This window comes from Bos taurus, chromosome 3, assembly GCF_002263795.3.
Source record: "Bos taurus isolate L1 Dominette 01449 registration number 42190680 breed Hereford chromosome 3, ARS-UCD2.0, whole genome shotgun sequence".
Classification (NCBI taxonomy): Eukaryota; Metazoa; Chordata; class Mammalia; order Artiodactyla; family Bovidae; genus Bos; species Bos taurus.
In genome coordinates this window covers 27,603,689-27,616,073 of record NC_037330.1, presented here as the reverse complement: position 1 = coordinate 27,616,073, position 12,385 = coordinate 27,603,689, and the positions used below count along the sequence as shown (strand labels likewise).

General features: G+C 45.1%; 1 protein-coding gene across 1 annotated transcript in view; it reads right to left on the bottom strand.

The window, feature by feature from the left end:
• Nucleotides 1-4,899: 4,899 nt before the first annotated feature.
• Nucleotides 4,900-12,385, bottom strand: part of CASQ2 (calsequestrin 2) — a 70,557-nt gene continuing 63,071 nt past the window's right edge. Inside the window, exons 9-11 of the mRNA NM_001035374.2 lie at nt 9,586-9,686; nt 7,533-7,607; nt 4,900-6,311 (exon numbers count right to left, since the gene is read on the bottom strand). Of these exons, the coding sequence (NP_001030451.1) occupies nt 6,108-6,311; nt 7,533-7,607; nt 9,586-9,686 (380 nt within the window). The 3' untranslated portion in view covers nt 4,900-6,107. The remainder of the gene's footprint in view (nt 6,312-7,532; nt 7,608-9,585; nt 9,687-12,385) is intronic.

Genomic DNA, 12,385 nt, shown 5'->3' with positions numbered 1-12,385 from the left:
TAAGGGTCCATTGACTGAATATTGCAATGAGTGAATGAATGAATGGGAACATGGCACACACTCGATACTAAGACTACAAGGTGTAACCTAATCATTTATGACTATTGTAAGGGGAATTATTGGCATTTTTATGTCAGCCTTAATGTCAGGCTCTAGGGCTGACATTAAGAATTCTAGTCATCACTGCTCTAAAGAGTCCAGATTGATACAATACCAGGTTAACTTGAAAGAGGTCTTTAATTCGTCTCTCTACCATTTGGGTCTGTGAATGTATTAAATGCATTTGATATTTAGGTGGCTGTGGTTATCCCATTTTCAGAGAATGGAGCCTGGGATTTCTGCTGTCATCCCCACACTGCTTTGCTTCCCACCATGATGAGTATATTCCTGGGAGACTTTGCTAACCCAAGGGAAGAGAATATCCCCCATTGGAAATCTTACTGAGCCAAGGAGATAGTGTTCCTATTTCTTCAGCAGTCGTCTACCCTAAGCAAATCTGAGCAGATGACACTGTTGCCAAAAACTTGGAATGAGACTGACTTTCAGGAATCAGTAGCACATTCTTAATGGTACTAATAGCTGTTAAATTAGCTTTGTATAGGGTTTAGCAGAGTATTTAGTCAAACACGATTTATTAAGTACCACACAGAACTTAGACCCTGAGGTTAGAACAGAATCAGCCTAAATCACTCTCAGACTAATGCGGGGAGAGTTGCAGGTTCTGCAGAAGACTGCCACAGGGCGCTGTGAGGACTAAGCAGAGGATGCGGCCAGTTTGCCTGGGACATGACTGGAGAAGAGTCATAGAGTGTATCTCTATGGGAGTTTGCTAGGCAGGCACAGATGGGGAAGGACAGGCATTCTGGTAGATGGAACATGAGCCAAGGCTTGGAGGTGTTAAATAGCCAAGCAGCTTTGGCCAGTTTCTGAGAGTAGCTGTTTAGTTACTAAGTCCTGTCCAACTCTTTGAGACCCCCATGGATTGCAGCATGCCAGGCTTCCCTGTCCTTCACTATCTCCTGGAGTTTGCTCAAACTCATGTCCAGAGTAGAGGGGTAGACAGTTGGGAGGTGCCATGAGAAGTGAGGCTGGGTAAGGTTGACAAGAGACAGTTTGCATAGACCTCCATGTCCTACAAAGGAAACTGGTTTTAACCCCAAGACAAGGCTAGTCCTGACTCCCCAGTTCCCTGGCAGTGGTACTGACCTGACTTCTGCTGAAGTAACAACTGGATGTTATAATCTAAATGGGGCATTTGGATGCCATCATTCCAAGATAAGTACTCTATGTTTGCAGCAGCAGTCACCCCAGTGAGACCAGTGCGCTTCCCATCCCTGAGCCCAGATATCACCAGCATCAGCTCTACTCAGACTTTGCTTTTCTCTTGTGGAGGAGAGACTCTTCAAGGAGTTTTAACTTTACAGGTGCTACCTCATTTTTTCCTCCCCAACTTCATGCCCCACAGCCTAGACTGCACAACTGGCCATCAGACAACTTTCTGATCAATATTTGCTCTTTGTCCTTTTAATCTTTAAAAACACAAAATTTTTAAACACTTGTTGGGAATAGAACACCACTTCCCTGATGACTGAGAGGGTAAAGAATCCACCTGCAATGCAGGACACACAAGAGACACGGGTTTGATCCCTGGGTTGGAAGGATTCCCTGGAGAAGGAAATGGCAATTCATTCCAGTATTCTTGCCTGGGAAATCCCATGGACAGAGGAGACTGGCAGGCCACAGTCCACAGGGTCACAAAGAGTCAGACATGACTGAGCAATTAAAGCACAATGAAGAATTTTAAGCATGTATGTGACACGATCATGTTTTCATTTTCAAAAAGCCTTTGATTGCAGTGTGCAGGACTGGAGATGGGAGGGCAGTCAGAACCTTGCTGTCACCCAGCTGAGACTGTAAAGCCTTAATTATACAGTAAGAGCAAGTGAAGAGAAGAGGACAGGGCTTGCTTCCTGTTGGATGTGGGAATAGGAGACAGTGTAATGGCTCAAAGATTTCTGGCTGGGAGATTGTCGGAGGGCGATACCTCTTCCCCATTCCTGTGCTTCTGTGAAGGACTTTCCCCAAACACTGCTGGCCCTTTGCCCAGCCCTTATTCCTGTACTGAGATGGAGTGAGTTATCTGGTTAGCGGGTGGCAGCCATTTGTCCATGTTTCTTAGGATGAAGTTAATGTGTGTGTTGGGGGAAGGATCCAGTTCATTTCTCCTGCCTCTCCATCCACGACCCCTGAGGGCAGTGGTCCTCTCTGCACACCTGATTCCCTTGGATGACTTGAACTTGGAGGCAGGAAACTGGGAAGCCCATTTCCCTAATCTCTAGTGTCCAAATTACTGCTTCTCTGTAATCAGGGTGGTAATCTGCTGACTTTTGGACCTAATTTCTCAGTTGGTTCAGACATCAGGAAAAGAAAGCTACTTTTTTTTTTTTTTTTTAACTGTGCTGGGGTTTAGTTGAGGCATACAGGATCTGGTTCTCTGACCAGGAATAGAACCCAGGCCCCCTGCACTGGGAGCTCAGAGTCTTAGCCACTGGACCACCAGGGAAGCCTCAAGAGAGCTACTTTTAAGGGCGTCCCCTTAAAGCCCCAAAACTGTGTTGGTCTGAGGTGATGCTGTCCAGGGAAGATGGCTGGAGCGAGGGGCTTGGGACTCAGAAGAAGCCTGGCTAGAGACAGTTGGTGTTGGATGCTGTGGGCCGGATGAGATGACTGGGGGAGTGGGAAGAGCAGCGGTCAGTGTTGACCTGCATCTGTCCCCAGCAGAGGGCCAGCCCTGGTTCTGGAGATGGTATATCAGTAGGTCTGGGCTGGTGACAGTCATCTGTGTTTTCTAAAACTCAGACATGATTCTGACACTGAACAGACTTGAGGAGACCGGGTGAGAGCAGGAAGTTCGAGGACAGGCCACGAGACCCGCCAGCACTTGAGAGGACATAAACCAGGAGTGTTGGTCAAAAGTCATTTGATTATGACCTCTGGTCACATCATTGATAGAATGGGCTTCCTGAGGGATACAAGCTAGGGCCTGGACTGTACACAACCTTGTTACAGAAAAGACAAACTCATTTCAATTAGACATGATATTCTAAAGAAATACAGGTAAGTGTTCATTCTTGATAACACGATGTTTGTTTGTTTGTTTGTTTTTTGCTTTCCTAGCAGAATGGTCGGATCACACAGTTCTAATTAGGCAACATTACTAGCACTGTAAATTGATTACTTGCTTCCAGAATGAAAGGGAGAAAGACACCTTGGCTTAAACAACAAAAAGGATTAAAAGAAATTCCCTTGAGTCCATCTTGGGACACCATCTGAGTAACAGAAATGGAATCTTTTGATTGCTTAATTTAAAGAATTAAATTTAGTTTAAATCTTTAAGTATAAAAATGGGGTTATGTTTACATTCCTTTTAAGTATTTGTGTGACTCTGGGAAAATTACTTGAAGCCTCTGTGCCTCATTCAGTTTTCCCATCTAAAATGGGAAAAATAACAAAACTCATATAAGATCTTTTTAAGGATTAAATGGGGTAATACATTAAAAGCAGATAGCATAGTGCTGTGCTGCTGCTGCTGCTAAGTCACTTCAGTCATGTCCGACTCTGTGTGACCCCTTAGATGGCAGCCCACCAGGCTCCCCCTTCCCTGGGATTCTCCAGGCAAGAACACTGGAGTGGGTTGCCATTTCCTTCTCCAATGCATGGAAGTGAAAAGTGAAAGTAAAGTCTCTCAGTCGTGTCTGACTCTTAGCGACCCCATGGACTGCAGCCTACCAGGCTCCTCCACCCATGGGATTTTCCAGGCAAGAGTACTGGAGTGGGGTGCCATTGCCTTCTCCAGTAGTGCTCTGAGCACATACCAAATATTCAATAAATAGCTGAAAAAGTTTTAGACAAATAACAAAACAGTGCTATTACTTACAGATAGTACTAGCTTAACACCCAGTGCTTCTAAAACAGGAGCAGCATGTCATGATTTAAACTTAATGCATATTATTAGTCAGGCTTCTGAGAACCAGGGAATTTTCCTGGGGTGGGAAATAAACCACTCTGATGACAGAACACATTTCTTGGCTATTTGAAAGATTAGCTTCAAAGATCACTGTATAAATTCACCTCTCCCAGAGCTTATTTGAGTCTCTCTGGATAGCTACATAGCCCAGCTTGAGAAGGGTCTGCCTTGCTTTGTGAGGCAGAGAGAAAAATAAGGAGGCCTTGGAAGCACTGTGATCCAACAGTGCTGATAATCATTCACCCATCAGTTCAATAAATGAGTGTCTGCGTCGTGCTGAGCAAAGTGCTAAGCATTGGGGATACAATGGTGAATAAATCTCTTGTCTTCAAGGAGCCTACGTAGGATTTAATGAAAGAACAGACATGCAAATACGTGTTACACTTTAAATGATAAGTGCCAGGATGTGGGGTAGGCACAACATGCCATGGGTGCAGAGGGGAAGGGCTCCCCTTCAGACCACCCAGGCAACTGGACAGATGCTGATATTAATCATTTGAACTGGGATTCATGAAGGGGAGGACAGGTTTAAGGGAGAGGGTAATGAGTTTGGCCTTGTGATGTTGTCTGAAGCACTTGTTCCAAACCAAGATGTCCAGCAGCAGCTGAAGGAGTGAGTCTGAAACCAAGGAGAGAGGTCAAGGTTAGAGACCCAGACTTGGAAGTTATTAGCTGATGGGCATGGATGATAAGCTGCCTTGGAAGAATGTTAGAGCCGAGAGATACCGTGGAAGACTGACATTTAAAGGGTAGGCAAAGGAAGAGAGAGGAGAAAGGAAAACTAAGAAGGAATAGAGAGGAAGAACAGGAGCCCAGAAAGGAAAGAATGAGCAGAAAAACAAAAAAATCAAGAGAGGATTTTCAAGCTAGTCTCAGTACTTTCAAAATAAAACTTTAATGACAGTTAGTTAGCTGCTATTCCATAAAAGGATCATCCTATTTTCAAAGAATTTGCAGTGTCTTACCCATGTGTTAAAAGACTGAGAAAATAAATTAGAACATTAGAATGCACACCCAATGCTAAAACTACAGAACACAATATAACTTCTAGATAGTTTGAAAGGCATGTGGGGATTGTTTCAGTGCCCCAGAGCATCATTATGAATCCTAATGACTGTTGTCCTGTTCACCTGTGGGAGCACTGATCGATGGAGAGGGAATCGCCCTCTGGAAAAACCAACTTGGACTCTGAATGGGAAGGCTGAATAGCAGCGACAAGACGGAAGGATATCAGGATCCCAGCTCAAGCTAGGACACCAGCTGACCCAATCAGAGACCTAAAGACATCAGAAAGAATTAAAAACATTTAATCCTTCTAGCTCCCCCAATCCCTGTGTGTATATGTACAAAGGTCATCTACAGGGAAGTTCAGAGAACAAATCAACCTCCCATCCCAATAGCCTAATATACTAGAAATGATGGTGACAATCAGTAAGCATGTTTTTCAGAACCTCTCAATAGCCATCCAAAGCCTTGGATCTGAGTTCATAATGGTTGGACCTACACCTAAAATAATAAGTTTAATAGAACCAAGAGAAGCTGATTTACAAAATTTATTTCCAAGACTGAGCCTTCCCTAAAAGGGATCTTCTCGGCTTGAGGAGGGATCCTAACTAATATTCTAAGCACAGGGGCTAAATGGATTGTGTGTCTTCCCTGGGCTCTATTGTAAGGTCACGCTGTGCTTGTGACTTAGCAAGCTGTCCATTCTGCTACTATCATAGTCAAACGAGTAAACTTGAATCGAGGTGTTAGGGGATTGCTCTCTCTAGACAACCAGATTCGGGCACTGCCATGGCCACTGATGATCTGACAACGAACGAAAGCTTTTTCATAACAATCAAGACAGCCAACATGGGAATAATTCCCCACTGTCCTTGCTAAGCGAGCAGGACTGCTGGATTTAGAAAGGCATTTGCCAAGTTGCACATCTGATGAGAAAGAAGCGGGGAAAGAGATGTCAGTAAAGGGAAAGGAACTGGCTGGACGCGGGCCGGGGCTGCGTGCTCCGCCTTGTGCTGTCTGCATGGTAGTGGGTGGCTATGGTTCCGTCTTTGTGAAACTCATCTGGAGTTGGAGGCTATTCATCGTCATCATCACTGTCATCATTGTCCTCTTCATCAGAGTTATCATCGTCGTCATCGTCGTCTTCATCCTCCTCATCATCGTTGTCATCATCCTCAGTGTTTATCTTCCCAGAAAGCACATCCTCAATCCAGTCCTCCAGCTCCTCAGCTGTGGGCAGGTCATCATCATCGGGAATATCCATCCACACACTGTCAGCCTGCATCCAGAGACAGAAGGAGTGTGCGAGTGAGCGCACTAAGGGTCAGCCATGCCAGGGGGTTCCAAGTGACTGTGCTCAGTGAACCCCAGGTCACTTACACTTATCAGGAATGTGTGCACATGGGATCTTCCCAACCCGGGGATCGAACCCATGTCCTGCACAGGCAAGCGATTCTTTACCACTACGCCACCTGGAAAGCCCGTTAAACAGAAATGCTTAGTAGCAAACGGTACGTGTAGTGTTTGCTGTTTGTAGTCCTGTTTGTGCAATATAAAAGGAAATCTATATTCCATTGCATTATATATTATATATATATATTCCACTGTTTTTTTAAATTTTTAAAATATTGTTTTATTTTATTTATTGGACACACAGCATGTGGGATCTTAGTTCCCCAACCAGGGATTGAACCCATGCTCCCCCCATTGGGAGCTAAGAGTCTTAACTACTGGACCACCAGGGAATCCCTCCACTGTTTGTTTATATAGCCAGTTAGCAATGTTCTTCTTTTTTTATTTTTTAGCAATGTCCTATCACTCTCTTGGTAGATGTTCAGTTACCTGGGAAATTCTACATTTATTATTTTGTAAACTAATTTTTAAATTACTGGGCTTCCCTGATAACTCAATTGGTAAAGAATCTGCCTGCAATGCAGGAGACCCCAGTTCGATTCCTGGGTCAGGAAGATCCCCTGGAGAAGGGAAAGGCTACCCACTCCAGTATTCTTGGGCTTCCCTTGTGGCTCAGCTGGTAAAGAATCTGCCCACAATGTAGGAGACCTGGATTCAATCCCTGGGTTGGAAAGATCCCCTGGGGAAGGGAAAGGCTACACACTCCAGTATTCTGGCCTAGAGAATTCCATGGACTATATATGGTCCATGGGGTCACAAAGAGTCAAACATGACTGAGTGACTTTCACTTTTTCACTTTTTAAAATCACTAATAATGATTAAAATTCTGCTTACATTAAAACAGTTTAAAAAGAGAATGGTAGGATATAAGGTGAAAAGCAAAAGTATTTTTGGTTGCCCTGACCCCACCCGTGACTCAGACTAGGATCGGTCCATGTTGGCAAGTCTCCTGAGCTTTAGCAAGGCCAAGGGTCCTGCGTATTTCATGAGGGGCTGGACTCCTATACAGGATCTCACAGTCTGGGCAGTGTGGCAGAAACAGGGTAGGTGGAAGTTATCTGAGCAAGCTTTCATGAGGTATACTCACATCTGTCACATTTACCACCCCAATCTGTGGCTTGAAGAGGTCAATCTTGAAAGTCTTTTCCCAATAGGCAACCAGCTGTAGCAACAAAAAAGAAAATTAGACAGCAGGCATCATCCCCTGTTCAAGCCACTTTTTGTGGCTGGACCCATCTGCCATCCCATCACAGTAATGAGGCCACCATTGGTTAAAGGTCTCCAAAACAGCTGTGGGCATGGAGGAAATTGAAGACTTGGCATTCAGCACTTTAAATAAGCATGGAAAAAAAGATGTCATAACACAAACTATGAAAGCATATAATATAAAAGCTTCTAAAGCTGGAGGGAAGAATATTACAGAGCTTGTCCAGAGTTGTTCTCCAAATTCCCTGTGGCTCTTTTATAATTTATGTATTGTGAAGGAGCCATTCCCCTCCATAATATCTCACTTAAAAACCCCTTACCTTGAGCCCCTTTGCTCCTGAGATGTCTGGGAAAGCAGTGGTGTGCCGTAAGTGGGCATGCAGGAAATAAGAAGCCTTCTACATTCAGACAGACTTGGGTTCATGTGGACTAATATCTGACTGGGGCAGGACTCAACGAGTAAGGGGCCATGAAGTAAGAAAATGGAGAGATTCAGTGGTAGAAAGTCTCCCAAACAAATGTATGGTCTGATGGGGACTAGAGGATAGTCAAGAACTTGGAAATCAGAAGTCTGAAGATTTCTCATTTGCAAGAGCAAGGCAAACACAGAGCAGGTCAGGAGAAAAGCAACCATCTGTGAGCTTGCAAAACAAAATAGTTCAGGTAAATGAGAACTAAAGCCAGGTAACAGCTAAACAAACAAAACTATAATATATAGCATCTTATAAGGCCATGACTTTGTTAGGGTTGCCCAGAATTATGACACTGACCTTAGGTGACATGGAATTCTCTGCCTTTGATTCACTCATCCTCTATGTAGGATTGGGTTCCAGGACCCCTGAGATCACTGACACCCCTCATTTTTGTATATTTAATCATAGTTTGATCAATTGTGACCCATGCAACAAATGATAATTCCTGGAAGAAGACAGAGATCATTTATATTCTTTTTTTTTTTTCCTATCTTTTGTCTCACCAAAAAGCATGTGGGATCTTTGGTCCCCTGCCAGGGATAGAACTGTGTCCCCTGCAGTGGAAGTGTGGCATCTTAACCACTGGACCACCAGGGGAGTCCCTATCATTTATATCCTAATGATAGCTAGTACTGAGTATCGGCATTTAGCTCAACCTAAAGTCTGTTGACTAATAGACCAAACTTTGGCATCACATAGACCTAGATTAGAAGATCATATATACCACTTACAGCTTAAACCTCTCCAGTTGTCATCCTGTAAGATAGGTATTACAATGGTCTGTACTTCGTAGGGTTGTTGAGAGGGTTAGATGAGATGATGCTTATAAAGCATTTACCATAGTTCTGGGCATATAATAGAGTATATTAGCTACATTCATTACCACTGGGCTCACATATTGCTACAAATTCTGTTTATTCTGTTTAAAATGAAGCATAATCAAGGCTTTGATCACTGACCCAGCAAGAGTTTAAGGGCCTTAAACATTCAACAGGTGCTAGATATTATGCTAGGAGGGCATGATGAACAAGACAGACAGGGTCCCTGCCTTCCCAGAAGTTGTTCTTAACTCCATGCAGAATGTTCATCTCTGAAGGTTTAGAAACTCGGGTTGCCTCAGAGTGATGGTCCCCCTCAGAACATGAAAGAGGTTATAGCAAGGGGTGTTAGGCAGCTCTGGAACTGTTGGCAGAATTTCACCCACACTTGAGTGGGCCCCAGAGGAACTGTGGCCTCCAGGGAGTGAGAACAGTAAGTCTTACCAGGTCAGTGTAGGCACCGGGCCTTAAGTGCAGTGCTGTCCAGGGGCTAAGACCTTCACACTGCGTAGAGGCAGCCACTGGGCTTCTGCAAGGGCCCCTCCTATTTCACCTCCTCCTCTGTGCATCCAGTTCTCATGCTAAACGCAAATGTGAGACTGTGATGGTGACCAAGGACGAGGCCCCAGTCTGAGCCACTCACCAGAGGAAAGTCATCGGGGTCAATCCATACGATGCTCAGGTCCGGGTTGTCTGTGTTGTCCCGGGCAACCTGCTTCAGGATCTCCAGGAACTCATAGCCATCTGAAGCAGGATGCAAGAAGGTTGAGTAAGCTCTGCGCATACATGGTTTCTAAGAGGGAAAGCAGAGTGCCGCTTTTCCGTAGGGTTTCTTAGGTTATTTGGTGCATACCCTCGATTACAGGATTATTCTATAAAATGAGCCAGATGAGAACTCCAGACACAGAGCAGCTTATTCAAAGGAAATGATAAACATTTTGAATAAAGAAATTAAAAGTTTCACAGGGAAGTGTCTGGTTGTAACTCAAAGCTAAATTCCATTTGCTAAACCGCCTGTAAAAATTGACCAGCCTAGGAGTCAGAAAGTGCAACCCCAGAACAGAGAAACTCCAGACTGGTTCTCAGTGCTCTGCGCCATCTCTTAAAACGGATAATTTTTTATCCCTCAGAGTTCCAGTTCCCCAGGACATTCACTCTGTTGACCAAGAACTTTTCGCCTGGATCCTTAGTCTTCTACAATCTGGAGTTTCTAAAACTTTCAAACCAAGTGGGCTTCTGATTGATGTGTGCGTGCTAAGTCGCTTCAGAGTGTCCGACTCTGTGTGACCCATTACTGCAGCCTGCCAGGCTCCTCAGTCCATGGGATTCTCCAGGCAAGAATACTGAAGTGAGTTGCTGTGCCCTCTTCCAGGGGATCTTTTCGACCCAGGATCAAACCCGCATCGCTTACGTCTACCTGCATTGGCAGGTAGGTTCTTTATGACAGTTGATTTCAAAGCTCTGAGTTAGTGAATGGGGTTCCCTTCCTCCCTATCACTATTTCCCCGAGAGCTCTGCCCTCTTCTCATTCAATTCACAGCACTCATTGCCCACCAGGGGAAGGATGATTCATATGAAAAGCAAATACAAGCCTCATTAAGACAAGCTGATGGCTTCAAGAGCACAGAAAGCCTAAACCTTGAAGAACTAAAAAACAGAAACTTTATGTCATAAACAAAAATTTTGTTTAGTAAGAAAAAAAAGGAATGTTTATTAAGAGAAAGCATAGCCTAAATCTTCAGCATCCCTCTCCCCAGCTCCCAATCAGTAACAAAGAGTTTAGGTTGTAACAAGTCCCTGAGAATAAGCTCTGTGCCAGTGTGTATGTGTTTGTGTGTACAAGTCCAGGTGCTGGAAAAAGCACGCCCATGTGTCCACATATAAAAGCTCCATGATTTCAGGGAATCCCAGAATATAGGGGACTCATGGTTTGTTTTAGAATAAAACTCAGGAAAATGGAAAGACCTCAGAGTCTCTTGGTGAACCTGGTGCAAGAGCCCTAGGACAGAGAAGACTGTAAGGAGGCCTCACTGAGTTCTCTGGGGGGATACAGATGAGGTTGAGGGGAGATGGATCTGAAGGGGCCCAGCAATTGGGATGAAGGAGACCAGTGATGACTTAGTAGCTCAGACGGTAAAGCATCTGCCTGCAATTCATGAGACCTGGGTTCAATCCTGGGTGGGGAAGATACCCTGGAGATGGCAATCCACTCCAGTATTATTGCCTGGAAAATTCCATGGACAGAGGAGTCTGACAGGCTGTACAGTCCATGGGGTTGCAAAGAGTTGGATATGATTGAGTGACTAACACACACAGATACAAGGAAGACCTGTCCCCATGCTGGGTGGACCACATACTGGAAAAGAAATCTACGGCATTCAATCAATTTGGCTTCCCTGTGGCTCAGACAGTAAAAAATCTGCCTGCAATGCACGAGACAGGGATTCCATCCCTGGGTCAGAAAGACCCCCTGGAGAAGAAAAATGGCTATCCTCTCCAGTATTCTTCCCTGGAGAATTTCAAGGACAGAGGAGCCTGGTGGGCTATAGTCCATGGGGTCGCAAAGAGTTGGACATGACTGAGCGACTAACACCACCAGTCAGTTTGAACCCCTCTCTGCAGCCTCTGTTGAACACACCTCTCCTCTCTCCAGGCACCCTAGCCTTTGTTTGGCTACCTGGGACCTCTTGGGAAAGTGTTTTCCCTGCACTTCCTCTTCCCTAATACACTCTAGGTAAAATGCACACTATTTTTAGCAGCTCTGCTTTGAGTGAGTGTAGTCTTTTAAAGTGTGGTTGCTGCTGCGGCTGCTGCTAAGCTGCTTCAGTCGTGTCCGACTGTGTGTGACCCCACAGACGGCAGCCCACCAGGCTCCGCCGTCCCTGGGATTCTCCAGGCAAGAACACTGGAGTGGGTTGCCATTTCCTTCTCCAATGCATGAAAGTGAAAAGTGAAAGTGAGGTCGCTCAGTCGTGTTGGACTCTTCGCGACCCCATGGACTACGGCCCACCAGGCTCCTCTGTCCATGGGATTTTCCAGGCAAGAGTACTGGAGTGGGGTGCCATCACCTTCTCCTTAAGTGTGGCTAAATCATACTAAAGATTCAGAGTGGACCCCTCAGCCCTTGTTACCTGGAAGGCAGAGCTACCTCTAGCAGAGAAGAGGGTCTTTATGGCCTGCAGCCCTATCCTGCAGAGATCTGGGTGGTCTGGGTGATTTTTCCATCTATCCTCTGAATTGTATGACAAATTAGACTGTATGACAGAGATGGATGGGGTTTTGTGCTTTAGAGTTTAACATCTATCACTGTAGGGGTGGGAGTGGAGGTGGGACTATTCCTCCTGCTGCCTGCAGGTGTGGCTGAAAAGGTCCCTCCAGAGTGCCATTGGCTGCTGCTACCTGGACACTATGAATCTGCCTTCTCTGGGCGTGTCGATGTGTCA